General features: G+C 37.1%; 1 protein-coding gene across 8 annotated transcripts in view; it reads left to right on the plus strand.

Annotated features, from left to right (window-relative positions):
- The window catches only part of ARHGAP6 (Rho GTPase activating protein 6), a 317,893-nt gene that overhangs the window by 292,958 nt on the left and 9,132 nt on the right, over positions 1–15,803 (plus strand). For all 8 annotated transcript variants that reach the window (XM_035340824.1, XM_035340749.1, XM_035340979.1 and 5 more), the window contains 4 exons: positions 1,575–1,725; positions 2,808–2,956; positions 6,223–6,402; positions 11,936–12,033. In XM_035340824.1, coding sequence (XP_035196715.1) covers positions 1,575–1,725; positions 2,808–2,956; positions 6,223–6,402; positions 11,936–12,033 — 578 coding nt within the window. The remainder of the gene's footprint in view (positions 1–1,574; positions 1,726–2,807; positions 2,957–6,222; positions 6,403–11,935; positions 12,034–15,803) is intronic.

Raw genomic sequence — 15,803 nt, forward strand, 5'->3', positions numbered from 1 at the left:
TGAATCAAAGTCTGGTACACCCGGTTGCCAGGTACTAGCTTGTGCCCAGAAACCATACACTTGCATGAGCAGAGCATAACAGCTGAGCTTAGGGAGGGCAGGCCTCTACACTAGCCTGGATGCCTGGAGGACAGCTCTGCTGGTGAAGCAGCCCCAAGGCTGAAGAGCAGCATGGCTGGAGCTGTGCTTTCCTGTCCCGTCCCCAGCAGGGATGTCCCCAGTTCTCATGTCTCAGTGTCCAGTGGATACAGTAGTTCACTGGATGTACTTTCCAAAAGTCTGCAAATATTCACTGTGAAGGAAGTCTGAGAGACCTAAGGTTGACATGAAAATGTACTGCTTTTTAACCATTGTGATACCTGGGCCTGAAGTGTGACAATGTTCCACCAATGATTATTTGATATTGTGCTAATTAATTAGCACAACCCGTTTAGGTCTCTAAAGATAATGGACCAGAAGTGCTCTATGTTCAAGGCTATACTAGCAATTTGTGATTCAGACAGCTATTTGGGAAGTCCAAATTCTTGATGCAGTGCTAATCTGTTTCCTCAGTTGCCTTGGGGCAGTATTTGTGGGGATAATCTTCTGGATAGAAGTAATTTGTGGTGCTCCACAGTGATGTTCCATGTTTGCCATCAGTCTGAAGAGCAGACGTGATAGGAGAATTAAATCCCCAAGTCAGTACTGGAAAACATTTGGCTACAAAACAGTGGGGAAAAACATAATGATGAATAAAGAAAAAATTCTGGTCTTCATACCATAATTATTCATTATTAATAAAGACTAATTTAATAACTATAATAACCTTAATAAATTAGAAAGGAGGCTCTAATTTTATAGAATGCCTTTCAGGCTCATTATGATGGCACAAATTATGTAGAAAATATGGGGATTTTCTACCTTCTCTACCTACTCTACAGACACGCAACATAGATTTGCCTGTAATCAAGATTTGCCTCAGATTACCACACACATAGTTTGCTTGTGATTTATCCTCTTCCTTTTTGAAGTACATTGAATAATCCTGGTAAGGCAAGCTGTTGTCTCAAATTTCCTTGTGTTTAATAAGATTTATAATTATTCCCTGAAAGGATATATTATGACACCTCATAGTATTAGCAAAGATATGAAGTATTCCCAGCAAATAGTTTTAAATCGTCTTGACTATTTTCAAAAAGAACAAAAGGGTAAAGGATGGAGCTCTCAACCTGAAGAAAGAATTCTGCTCTGGGTGGTGGGAAGTCTCTTCAGAAAGCCAGGCTTCTATATTTTTGAAAGGCATATTGGATGTTTGAGAGGGATTTCTTCTGCTTCTGGAAAGTTTGATGCCTTTGACTTACACAATTTTTTTGCTGGGGACTGTAGCTCAAAGAAAATAGCAATACCTCTTAATGGTATTAGCTTGGTGTTTGTTATCTCCCTAATAATGATCACTTAGAAGTGAATTATATATTCAACCTTATCAAAAAACAGTTCTACAATCTGGAAAGTGAAAATGATCACATCTTAAAAAATCTTCTATGCTGGAATATGCTAGTTAAGTGACTAAGATTTTGTGTCATGATTTTTTTCAGTTACGTGAAGAGTTTGACCGAGGCATAGATGTTGTGCTGGACGAAGAGCACAGCATTCATGATGTTGCTGCTTTATTAAAGGAATTTCTGCGTGACATGCCTGACCCACTTCTCACTAGAGAACTTTATACACCTTTCATCAACACACTCTGTGAGCTCTGCAGCATTTTGATTTACTGATTTTTGATAAGATTGTTTAAATTCTGTAATCTCTACTAACTGTGTTCTGTTTTCTGTGCATTTCATACTGTAGTCTTGATTTGCTCCAAATATTTATATATATTTATATATATAATTTGCTGATGACTTCCCTTGGTTTTCATACTGTATTAGTCCAGAGAACTAGAACAGAGATTTCACTTATATCTATTAATAACTATTTTTACATTGGTATATATGATAGAATTCATGTTCCTGGTATCTCTGCTCAGCACTGTTAATGCTTTTAGTTTTTGTAGCTATTCACTAATCAAAATTATGGTCTGTCTTCAAAAGCCTACCTTGAAAAGTTCAAGTTTCTTGGTAGTTAATGGCTCTCAGAGCCATTGTATTAAATAGTCCCAAATGTGTTGGCTTATGCTAAAACCTGGGTCCAGTCTCTCAAAGAGTTGGGAAAATGTAAAGTTAGACCATTCAGTCTTGAACTGCTGCTTGGCATGTTCTTCAGCTTCTTTCTACCTTCACGTCTGAGATCCTGCCTTTATCTCACCTTTGTCTCTGGCTACCATTGCATTTTAGGTGGTTTAAGTGTAGAATGCCCTTGACATTTCTATGTGCTTTTCTAGTTTCCCAGACACTTTGTAAGATGTGAAATTGTAAGAAAACCCATTTATAATGGCCAAAGCATAAACTTTACTGGAATGCTTCCAAAGGGTGCCCTGTAAACCCATAACTGTACCAAAATCAATGTAATAAGTAGAAAATTACACAGAATTTTTGTGTTCACTGACAGTGATGGAGTACGCAGCATGGATTTTGCTCTCATAGCCTGGGAGAAGAATCTATGAAACTATAAGCAAAATGTGGATCAATCAAAGCAATAATCCCATAAGAATATTGTTATGCTTTTGGTATTTCCTTGAAGTGTTTTCTCTTTTTCTTCTGATGTTACAAGGAAAATTATAATTAAACAAAGCTATTCTTATGCCTTCCTTTGGGCTGGGAATAATATATTTGTTCTGATTTTAGATTAGTTGGAGTACTTTTCTTAGAATGTATTTTTTCCCCTCTTAGTATTAGAGCCAGATGAACAGCTAAGCACCTTACAGCTTCTCATTTATCTCCTACCTCCCTGTAACTGCGATACCCTACACCGACTGCTGCAGTTCCTCTCCACAGTGGCTGGCCACGCAGAAGACACCACAGACAAAGACGGCCAAGAGGTAAGTTCCAATCACTTGTGTCTTTTGACTTTGCTTAATTAATGGTATGAAAATAGATTTTTAAGGCTGTTAAATAACCACATGACATACCCCTGAAAGATGGGGGAGATTTTTTATTCTTGCCACACATTTGATATTTAGCTTTTTACTATGTTCTCAGGGCTGTGTGAGTTTAATTTTTATATGACTTAATCAGTAAAGCATCTAGCACTTTCTTTGGGAGATGCACAACATCCTTGTTATTAAGAATATTTAATGTTGTCCATCATTTTTCCACCTTTGTTTATTCCTGTTACATTCTGTGGAAAAAATACAGCCCTCCTCTGCACAGAAAAGTGTCAGGCATTCAAGAGTGTGGTTTTTCATTCTTTTTTCATTCTCTGCTTTGGCTTTCTTATATGACCTTTGGACATAGTTAAATTCTTGTTTCCCTTAGTTTCCTTGTGTGAATTGTGTAGTGAAGAATAAAAAAATAAAGGACAGGTGCCCTTCTAACTGTTAGACCTAATCACCCGTCGGAGTCAGGGTCCATCTTTGTCTGTTCTCATTCTGGCCTCCGTGCTGTTGCATTCTGAACCAAATTCAGTGGAGAGACTGTACTGCACCCAACCCCAGTGACAAGATTATTGATAGATGCATAGCTTAGGTGTACTTCTGAGCATTGACACGTGCATCTAAGACAGTCACACTACAGAAGATCTGAAAATCCAGGTTTCCCATTTTCTCCCAGGAAAATGCTTGAACTAGTGGGCTGCTCTGCAAAAGGCAGCAACTCTGTTTTCTTTGAATGAGAAAGATGTAGTCAGTCACTTCTTGAAAAAATTGTACCAGTTCTTCTGTGGAAGGGACTTCCTTGTCCTGTGATCTATAGCAGAGAGGTTCTGAGGTTACTTCTGAGATGCTGCTGAAACACCTGGAGAATAGTCTTCCAAATGGAATACTGCTGACTTCTTTGGATGCTTTTTGGACGTGGTTGGTATTTAAGAATAGGCACTTTGAGTTTTGGTGAATTTCTGCCTGAAGCCCTAACTTCAAATGTGCTACATGTGACTTCAGGACCTTTTTCAGTTTTATATCCTCTTCAAATTCTGTTATTTTTGTCTTCAGCAATAAGCTGATAGACCGCTAAACCACCATAATGAAAAACATTGGAAAAGAGCAGCCTGTAAGTTTTACTGCCCTTAAAAACATAGTGCGTATAAGCTGACTAAGGTCTTGGTCCCTCTGGTAGAGCAAAGAGTTCTCTCTTGGTTGAAGAATGTACCCGAGAGGATATTGCAGGGCTGATGCTGCTTAAGAGAATGGGCTTGGCAAGACAGTTGTAGTAAAGGAATTTTCATTCCCCTTAAGAGTACATCAGCTCTGCTACAGGTATTTTGGCAAGGCAAATTTACGTAAGTCACCTTGTCAGTATTGTAAGCATCAAGAATATTTACATGCAATTGGATATCTTTTATAGACAATTGGATATCTTTTATAGACAATAGAGTATTCTATTCATAATTACTTAAGCTATTCATTAATAATTAACTGAATAAAGGCATACAGGGCAAAATAAAGTAATTGGAAGGAAGACGCGTGAGCTCTAGCACACAGGCTCTCCTCCACGTTGTCTTTCGAAAGCCTTTCTTTCACAAAGATGAAGACAGATGACTAACTTTATTAAAATGACTCATCCAGCTAATTTCAGTTCATATGTTTACACCATTTTTTAAGGGATGCCCTGCCCCGAGACTGCCCTTTAGGGAAGACTCACTGTTTGTATAGACAGTCTGCACATGCAGATCCAGGCACAGCCAGAGGCTGCCCCTGGCTCTGTCAAGGCACCACATACCCACACATCCTTGGTGGATCACTGTTCTGAGTATTTAAAAAACAGGTCACTCAAAAAACATTCGGGTGCGTGGTGGTGTGCCATAAGGGGGTGTTTAAGCACAGTCATGCTGGACAAAGTGCTAACATGTTTGTTATGACTGTCCATGCACCTACTTGGTGCAGATGTCTTTCCAAGATGAAGTAGTGATAAAAAGATTTTTTTATTATTATTTTTTATTTTTTACTATCAGCTCTGAGCTACTTAGTTGAGCTTTAATTGTTTTGTTTTGTTAAAAAAAAAAACAACAGGTGTAGTGAGTAGACAGTTCTAAATTCAACTGGAATATTCAGTAAATGCCCTGTTATAAAAAAAATAATAAAATATTGCTTTGAAAGGATTAATTTTGTCCCACTAATTTCTTGAAATGCTATTTTCTGCCTCTTTTTGTGCCTCATTCTGATCTTTTTTTAATTATTTTTTTCAGATATAGCTGAAAAAAATAACTCCTATGATATTGTTTGTTCTGTAAAAAAATCCTCAAGATTTACTGGTTCAGCTATCAAAATTCACTTGCAGTCTTATATAGTCAAACTGCTGGCATCATCTTCTGCATTCCCAGAATGGCAACCAAGTGGAGACACAGAGAAGAAGCACATGACCCCTGCTTTTTTCTCTGTTAAATGAATGGAACAGGAAAAAAGTAGTCTTACTCACAAATCTCACAATGAAAATTTTGATTCAATAACCTCTATAACATATTTTTCATATAGTTGCTGTCTAGTCCAATACTTGTTCCTAGCTGCCTAATTTCTCCAAAACCACGTTGCTCTTGCTTCTTCAGGCACGGAGTTGTTGGTGCAGAAGAAAGTAAAAAACCAAAACACCAAAAAGTAAATATTCAGTGTGTTCTCAGAAACAAGCAAAAAATCAGGAAAATATTAATAAAAATAATGAGCATGTTTCTCAAGTATCCAAACTGTTTAACTAATGAAACTTGTAAAAGTAGATTTTTCTTCACTGTATCTGTTTCATATCATGAGTTCTAATTGAAAAAGCTAACAACTGGCAGTATTTGATCTTAAGAGACAGTAACATGGTACAAAAGTGAAGTAGGAGGCGGTATCTCTGAGTTCAGATGAAGTACACCAGTTCAGATGAAGTACACCACTGCTGACCTGCCAGGGAATTAAAGCAGGCAGCACTTTTCACCTTCTTCTCCAGTCTGTTTGAGAATTTGTCCAGAAAATCCACAGTGCTTGTTGCAGAGATGTCCAAACAAAATGTTTCCACATTTCTGAAAATGGTTACATTTTTGACTAGCACTTGTTTTTGATTTTGATGAATGAACCATCTGTCAAATGTTTTGTGTGCATGTAGTTGTGTATATACATAAATCTCTGGATACATTAGACACTGGGAGACCTCACCTCCTTTTTATTCTGTTTTCTAGATTACTGGGAATAAAATGACATCACTTAACCTGGCTACCATCTTTGGCCCTAACCTGTTGCACAAGCAGAAATCTACAGACAAAGAATTCACAGTTCAGAGTTCAGCTCGAGCTGAAGAGAGTACTGCTATCATAGCTGTTGTACAAAAGATGATTGAAAACTACGAAGCCCTTTTTATGGTAGGTGGATGTTTCTTCCTATGACTTCTAGGCATTTGTAAGTTAAACGAGGAAATACCTGGTTGGTATTAAAATAGACAAGGATTAAATAAACCGTGGAAACAATGTTCAATTAAGCTCAACTAGTATTGGTAAACAAAGTAGTCTTCTGTCAAGGCAAATGCTTTGCAGCAACCAATAATACTGAAAATTTGTACATATATCTTTCCAGGACCTGTTCCTATATCAGTAAGCATATTTTCTTCCTTAAATATCTTCCTCTGTATGTAGAAATGAAATGATGGAGTAGGTTATTCAATTGAGTGCTAAACAATACATTATCATTGCTCATTAGTTTTCAAGACAAGACGGAAAATGACCTTTCACCTCTCAAGTTTAGAAGTCAGGGGGCTAATTTTTCTGCAGGGATAAGAGATCCATGGTTAATTTAAGGAATAACTTCCCTTATCAAAGACTTTCTTGTTGGTCACATGGAGAGGAAACACAAAGCTTTTTTATTTGTCAATGGGATAACAGGAGGAAAGCATAAATGTGTGCTGTTCCTGAGTACTTCTGTTTTCTTGCTGAAGCAAGAACGGATGGTGACCTTGGACTTGGACCAAATAATTCCTACATACTGTTGCCTACTGAAGATGCAGCTTAGTTAAAGCAAGCTGGTAAAGCCTAGCAGTTACCTGGTCAGTTCATTCTCTGACCTTATCTTTTTCTGTCTATGAAATCATGGGTCGTTTTTGCATGATTTGTGCCTGAGGCAGAGCCCTACTCCAAGATACCGGAACCCAGTCAGACCTAGTGGTGGGCACTACCCTGTCTTCACTTTAGTAGACATAAATATCTTAACAAAAACAGATGACTTGGAAAGGTGAAAACAGTTTTGTTTGTTGTGTCTTGAAACTAAGCAGCACTGTATATACTGAGGAGATTAGCTCCCAGCGCAAGAGGAGGAATACTCTGGAGACCTCCTTTGGTGCTTCAGCAAAGCACAGTGCTAGATACAACATTGGTGGGAGATGATGGACAAGACTGGACTGTGGGAACATGGGAGTAGTGGACACATGGTACTGTAAGGAGAAGGTGTCTACCAGATTTCAATAGGGATAAAAGCATGAGAAAGCAATCACACACCCCGTTCATTGATCTTATCCTGAGATTGATTTGGTGGTTTTCTCATCTTTTCTTTAATACTGTGTCGCCTTTCATTACATCCTTTGCTTTATTTTTATTCTTGTTACAGTGAGGTACCCTCTCTCTCACTCTCTCTTCTCTCCACCACTTCAACCCCCTCCCCAGTTTAGGGAAACTTGAGGTGCTAACTTTCCTTCCACAGCACAAAAATAAACTGACAGAACTGCACTCTCCTGAGCAGTTCTGCTGGCCCAGAGTGTGGATGGCACTAACAAGGTTAAAATAATACTCGAATAAGAATACTTGCATTACTAGAAACATACTTAGAGTTGTTTCTCTTAAGAACACTTTACAGCACAGTGACATCTCAGCACATCATAATTCAGGTGCATGTTCAGACTTTCAATATGGAAAGGGTGGGGCATAGGATTAGACTAACCTACATATGGTCTCCTTTCATTTTGACAAATTTATTCCTTTACCTCATCAATGCTTGCATTTTTAGCTGGAGATTAAATACAGTAATGGAAAAAAAAAAAAAAAAAAAAAAAAAGAGAAGTTCTTTTTTTGTTTTCTAGAGCAGTTTTTCAGATTGTGGAGGGAAATTAAAACCAGTTTTCAGAATAAAAGGCTAGCTGCATGTGTGAGAGAGGCAAACCTGTCTCAGATGATCTCCTGAAAGCTGAAATACATTGATGTGAAATTATAAAAGTGCCTAACAGATGAGCATTTCTGAGTGCTTTTACTCTTCCCATTGCCATTAACAAACAACCTGGCAAGTTCTGCCTGTTTTATGGACTAATGTCTAGACTTGCATGTGATATTTGATTTTTAGGATTGTGTCAAATTGCTCATAGTTGTTTTTTGTTATAAGACTTCTACGAGGGTTTGCTTTCGACTTTTCATGTTAGCATGAAAAATTTAGGCAGCACAGGGAGACTTTTTGCATTCTTAAGATAATTAGCCCAGAGCATCCTTTGGTAATTGATGCATGGAAAGGAAAAGACTTGTACATTACATTGTACTGGAACTCTGATCATTTGAAATCAGGCAGCAAGCAGTTCATCTTCCAAACCCACAGGAGTGGAGCCAAACCAGAGTGTTGTTTATACTTGACATCTGTGATACTTAAAAAAGGAGAAACATCTGGACTTGAGAACCCAGCTACAGCTATAACATATAGCATATTGATACCAAGGTGGTTTTGTGCCTTTTTTTTTTTTTTTTTTTTTTTCTGTTACTCTTGTATATGGGGAAGTTATAAAATTCCAGTTGACTTCAGCATTGAAACTGAAGCACCATTTGTGAAAGAAAACGTAGGAGTATAGCACATGCTACGTAGCCCGGACCACAATATCAGAATGACTCTGACTTATCAGTGAAATGCTGTTTTTCAGAACAACTTGGGGTTATCAAGATCTGTTTTTATTCCTAAAGCAATTACCATTGACATCATTAATATACATGTGGATTCAGCATAGAAGATGCTGACCTTGCTGTTAAGTCCGTAATGCTAAGGAGTTTAATATCCAATTCCTATCAATTTCAGTGAGTCTCAGGGATGCATAAGTACATATTGCTAGTCTCTGAACAATGCCCAGAAATTGGATTCAGAGAGACTGAACATAACCACACTTTGACTCATTGGCTTTGGCTGGGCATGGAGGGTGAAGAAGAGAAGTTATGCATTTAGCAGCTCAGTCATATATTTACATTGTTCGGTACCCAAATCCATTTCTGCTGCAAAGAGAGTCTGACATAGTGTCTGACATTTCTTATTTTTATTGTTAGAGGCTTCTGTGGCCTCCCCACTGAGGAGGCAGTCACATAGCCTCTCTGCGCCAACTCAGTAGCCAGGGATGGCACAAAGCAGAAACTACAAAGGTTCCTTCACCCTTCTGTGTCTCAGTAGCTGTGATGCCCAACCTTAGAATCTCAGAATATCTCTGACTGTAAAGGACATCTGAGAGCCCCCCAAGCCATCTCATCAGAGCAGTTATGTTATCAGCAGATGCAAAAACTGTTATTTCAGCAGTGCCTTGTTTTCCCATGTGTACTTACCCTTGTCCCTGAACTTGAAGTTCTCATCCATTTACTCAGACATAATTGCCAGTTAAGCAGTTATTTCAATAATAATAATTTCAGCTCTGTACCATCTTCTGAAGATACCCATTTAGTAATTCTCTATAAATTTAAATTGACACTTACATGCATATCATTTCTACACTTGCAAGTTAGTTAACCAAATTGATTTAAGTTGCTTCACAGGAGGAAACCCAAAACCAAACAACTAACAAAGGAGACCATTGGTACAAATCCGGTTAAAGGATCATAAATCGGTGTGCCCCCATTCACTCAGATAAAAGTCCTATAACTTGATTAAGTATTAAGTTTGGGTTTTGTACATTCTTTCAGTGCATTAGAACTTTTTTCAGTTTTATTTTTATGAAATGAAAGGCTGCTTGTAAATCACTGAAAATATATTTCTATTTTTTTTCTGACAAAGTCAGTAAATTCTTACAAGTATAGCAACTTGATACTAAGGTAAATAGTAAGCTACATACAGAAAGACATGAATTCTGCTTTGCCTTCAGATTTTATCTGGAGTGAATTCTACTGTATGGAAAGGCTATCTGAACAGACAAGTTGGCTATTCAGATAGCCAACAAGAAGGGCTATCTGAACAGACAAGGGCACCAGGTTGCCAAAAATGTATTCCTATAAAAAGAAGATAATGTATTTAAAGACTAGAATACCAATGGGCATCAGTAAGAAATTTCTCCAGCTTAGAGGTCAAACATATTTTTTTAAAAGAAATAAAATCATAGTCACACAAATTTTTCATAGATGTTTTGGATCAATTTCAAGTAAATGATGCATATCTTCATTTATTTACAAATTATTTCCTTTTTCAAAGTAATGTGCCTTCTTTGTAATGTGATTCCCTAAATACCTCCCAAACCAAGGCATTCCTCTGAGGAATCTATTACTAATTCTATTCCTATTTCCCAGTAAATGTCGGAAAGAATAAATGGCCCTTGCTGTGCGACCTGAAGGTCAAAAGATACAGGCTCTGACAAATTACATCCAGAAGCAGATTGCACAATTGATGACCCCTTGCTGAGATTGTCTTGCCTCCAGCTCAATCCGTCATGAGTGAACCTGAGCTATTAGCTCAGGTTTCTCAGATGGTTTCATCTGTTTGAGTGTTGTGATGGGCAAGCTAAATGTTTGACTGTGATGTGGACAAACTCTCTCAAAGATTGATTGCATTATAAAATGCAATTGGAAGCACTAAGTTTACTTGGGCAGATTGTGGAGTGCCATTCCTGCCACCTTCCCAGGAGATGTTATATCCTTCAACAGCTGAAGGTATCAAGTGTTTTGAAGGTTTGTCTCCATATAAAATGCACTAGAGGGAGTTTGCAAATAAGAAAGGCAAACTCCAGAGGAAGATGGCACAACTTCTCTCTGAGTCTTGCTACTATCCAAAGTCCAGAGTGGCTAGAGATCGAACATGACCTACTTGTTAACCTGAGTTGTGAACAGATTAACTTTGCAATTTAAGCAATTTTACATCAGACAGGCAGATAGGTTATAACTATCCATACTGTATTTCCCAAGTACAGAATAGCTATGGTAGTTCCTACATATAACTGTAGCAGAATGGTATAAGAAGGATAGAAACTCTCATTTTCCTGTGACATAAGTGCCACTGAAGATTTATCAATGGACTGAAAATGCATGAACTGCTCAAGTTCCAATAGGCCCTAAGCAGAATTTAAATGCTTCTCAATCCCAGGATTTGGCCATATGGATATCTGAACATTACGTTTGCAAGACTTAATTAAGAAAAATGTTGACCTTTAGCAGCTGTCACTGAAATAAAACAATCGAAGAACTTCAGAGTCAGAGCAGTCATCATGAAATTTCTATATGACAGGGACATAGATAAGCCAAATGCCATGAAATATATGAAGAAACATTCTCTTTCCTTTGTAATTACATGTCATGTTGTTTCTAAAACAAGAGAAGTACAGTTGCTTACAATGGAAATGTATGAATGTTCCTAGATTTTTGAATGGAGTTAGAAGATGAGGACCTTGAACTGGGGCTTTTGAGATTGCAATACATAAGTAATCCCACTCTTGTTATCAGATATAATACCCAACTAGGTACTAATAGGATATTCAACAGTAATCAGCATTTGACTTTGTACAAAGCAATCTTCAGTCCTACTGCATCTGTTACATGAAAGTTCTGATTTAAGTGGAAGTGTCTGAATATCTGTTTTAATATACTCTCTGTAAATGTAACCGTACTTGATTTTTTAGTTTCAGCATAATACAAAAATGAATGTACGTAAAAGTTATTAGTCTCCAATTGAGTATTTTTGTTGTCTTCATAGGTTTCCCCTGACCTTCAAAATGAAGTTCTTATTAGCCTATTAGAGACTGACCCAGATGTTGTGGACTATTTGTTGAGGAGGAAAGCTTCCCAGTCATCGTGAGTAATCTGTTTTTTCATCATCCCTGTTTCTGCTGGGAATTTCTATCTCCCACTGGAAGCATTCAAAAGGTTGTAGTTTTCCACAGCTCTTATGCACTGTCTACAGTGGAGTAGAAATATCTTCCCCGTTAAACAGACTCTGCCAAAGAAATTATGACTCTTGTACAATGTTTTCTAAAGACAAATCTTGTTTCCTGATTCAAAGCAAAGATTGCATTCTGCTACAGAGAACAGAATGACATGTACATAAAAATATTCAGTGCACTATTAACTGACAGGATGTATCCTAGTGATCGGCTGGTTCATGTCTTGGGTTTGTTGTAGTCTTCAGTAAGAGGAGGCTTGTATTACGGTACCCTTGAAACACACCCTAGAGTGCCTTAACACAGTCACGGCTAGCCGTTTGGCCAGTTCGTTGTTCTTTTCCTATTGTATACACTTGTGACCTAGGTAGGGCATTGTAAACAAGTCAACTGCTGCAACAGCGGGCATATGGAAACTCTTTGGGTATTTAATTGTATGCTTTGTGAAACATGAAGAGAAAAAAATCACACCAGTCACTATGATGATGGTTGCAGTTATGTTACATAACATATTCAAACTTTGTGCATGGTTTATGTATGCCTATACCCCTGTGCCTTAATGCTGTGACTTTGTACATTTGGATTAACAGGATTCCTGGCTTTCTCAAGGGACACACATTCATTGCCTTTATTCTAGCGAATCCCAATATGCCAGACCCTAAAATTACAAAATTTGACCAGCTTGCTTTAAGTAACTTTTAGGAGGTTTCCTAGACTCTAAGCTCTTTGGGACAGATTGGGCTTTGTCTTCCTGTGTGTGTGTGGAAAGTGCCTAGCGCATTCAGAATATAGTTAAAGGTGAATTTGTACAGTCAGTTAGCTATGATTTTTTTTTTTTCTTTCCCTCTGAACATTGTACTGTTGGAGGTAATAGTGTGTTTAGCTTTAAAGGAAAAAGTATTGAAAGAAATAGTACAATTAACACACGGGGGAAAAAGGCTTCTTTATAACATGCAGAATATATCGTGTTGTGAAGGATGTTAGTTTAGCCACATGCATACATAACATGCAGTAGCAAATTATCACATATCATCTGATCTGTGGTAATTGTCTGTGTGTGTTACCTTAGTGTACTACAGTTAAGAAATAATTTCAGTTAATTTGTCTGACTGACAACAACTAACCATGTATATATTTAATTCACAAGAAATGCCAGATAATAAGTTATTAGTTATAAGTCTTTTACACTTGTTTCACATTTGCCATGGTCTAAGGCAGCAGTTAGGAGAGGCACTGAAAATCATGTGACATGGTAATAATATGGTACTCTCTAGAGACTTTTCTTTAAGCTGTCAGTTTGAAATGATCAAATTTGTGACAAAAGCCAATAAAAAAATGATGGATTTCACCATCTGTAATAGAAAGACATAAAATTGTATCTCACGTGGATTCATAAACTAATTGAGCATAAATTTACATTACAAATCATTGTGGATGTAACAGGTTATTGTTAGATCCCTTTAAGTTAATTGACCTTTCATTAGCTTCCTTACTTTTCAGCCAACATGCACACCTACAGGAGAAAATAGATCTTTTGTGCAAAGCTGGTCACAACTGACAAAACGGTTTTGTAAGAAAAGGTTACTAAACCAAATAGGAGTATTATGGCTATACTAGTACCAATTTATTGTATTTTCAGTAATGGGCAGATGAGGTATGAGATAGGAAAAACTTGCTCTCTCTCATTTGTCTTCTACTCTGGTATCATGTAAGTGATTTATTCTTAATGTTAATGAAGTATGTTTTCACTGTGATTGCAACTTCTCGGTTAAGATATTCTAGGCAATTAGAGTGAGTGTTGCTTAGTGTTATCGCTAGAAGTGTGATGCTCTTAAGAGATGAATCTTTTTCAGGACATAGTATCAGTTTTGAGGATACATATTTGTTAGCTATTTTTCCTGTAAGAAGTGTGAGAAAGCAGAAAACAAGGAGATATTTGTGTTGATTTCATAACAACGAGCTTCCAAAATATGTCCGTACAACTCCTGGAATTTCCTTGATTATATACTCAAGAGCACATTCCAAATTTGGACCCATGGAACAGAAAACTTTAGATATTCTTGAGAGAATCTTCATCATAAAAGCTGGTTGGCTGCATAACATAGTGCATGGAGTCAACTTCAAGACTTTAATGTTATATTACTTGCACTGAAGGTCCTGCTTCTGCAAATGCCCTCACACCTCTGCTTTTGATGTCACTGCAAATGCTTTCTTGGTTCTAATCTAATAGAAAACAATATCTTTTCCTCCTCAAGGGAGGACAAATCAGTTGTTCCTCATATTTCAGTTCTCTTAAGAGTTGAGCATCATGAATTGATGTGTCAGGGAGTTTATGGAAGTTGGTCATGGTAAAGCACTAATTACTAGTGGCTGCAATTATGAAGTCTGCTTTTGTGGATGACTATCCCAACGTTTTTGTATGTTGGCTTGATGACAATGGAATTTGCAGTTTCCAGCTGTAAGATGAAGCGTCTTTAAACTAACACAAAAATAAAATGTTTCTTACGACTATTTATTGCTTATCATGTTTAGTAGATAGAATAGATGTGTTTTAGAGTAATTTTAGAGTAAATACAGAGTAATTTCAGAGTAAACGTATTTTAAATTTGTGCAATTTTAGTGTGCTTTTGATAGCGATGATAGGTTTTAATTCACCCTAACCTGTGGCACCCAAGATGAGGCCATACAATAGTTTTTAATTTCCATACAGTATGTTTAAACACAGAAGCTTCCCGAATCACTGAGTCCTCTACCCTGTTACAGTAGCAACCACATCATAATCCTGCAATAAGATGCTATGTTGGGGGCACCTCAAATATATATGGAAATTGCTACTTCATGCTGCCAAGCCATCAAACTGTGTATGATTTGCCTCTTATAAGAAATAATTGTTTTTCCTTTCAGAAGCTTTAAGTTGTAGCAGAAAAGTATTTCTGCCAAAACTAAAATGGGATTTCTGGTTTTGATGACCTTGATGCCTATGGAAAAGTAGGAACGTCCTCAGTAGAAATAATTATTGTTACTAAAATTTTTGCAAGTTGCCCATGCTTCTAGACTCTGGTGGATAATAAATTCAGAAGGATGCCAATTAAAAAGGAAAACTCAAGACTCCTTAACAGCATAGTTGATTTTTGTTTTGGAATCTGAAATAGTATTTTTGAACAAGTGCTGCACAAGTTCCTTCTGTAGCTTTCAAACCTTTCAGTCAGATTCATGCACTTAACCACTTCTTAAATCTTTTCCATAATGTAGTTCAAAACCTGCAGAAAATATTTCAGTTGCCTTAAAAATTTCTCACATTAGTAATACATAATTTTCTATTATTTTTAATGGGACTCATAATCTACCCTTATTCATAGGCTGCATATAGGTGTGTATCCTGAGCAGTATTTACATTTGCCTCTATATTTATTTTTTCCCCAGCGTATAGGTAGACAGTCTCACAATTATCCAGGATAAGATTAATATCTCTCTGATAATTAACTCAAACTGTAAACAAATCAGATGCATTTTTTTTTTTTTTTTTTGCTTTAAGGAACACATGGAGATTCATGCTTTATTTGGAAAGCTGCGAGCCAAAGATTTTTGTTTTTAAATATCATCTTGAGGTTATGCATGTAAAGCAAATGTATGAGATCAATTTCTAGCTGTATAGTATTTTATACATTTTGATGGTTTCTTACA

This window comes from Oxyura jamaicensis, chromosome 1 (assembly GCF_011077185.1).
Source record: "Oxyura jamaicensis isolate SHBP4307 breed ruddy duck chromosome 1, BPBGC_Ojam_1.0, whole genome shotgun sequence".
In the NCBI taxonomy this organism is placed as follows: domain Eukaryota; kingdom Metazoa; phylum Chordata; class Aves; order Anseriformes; family Anatidae; genus Oxyura; species Oxyura jamaicensis.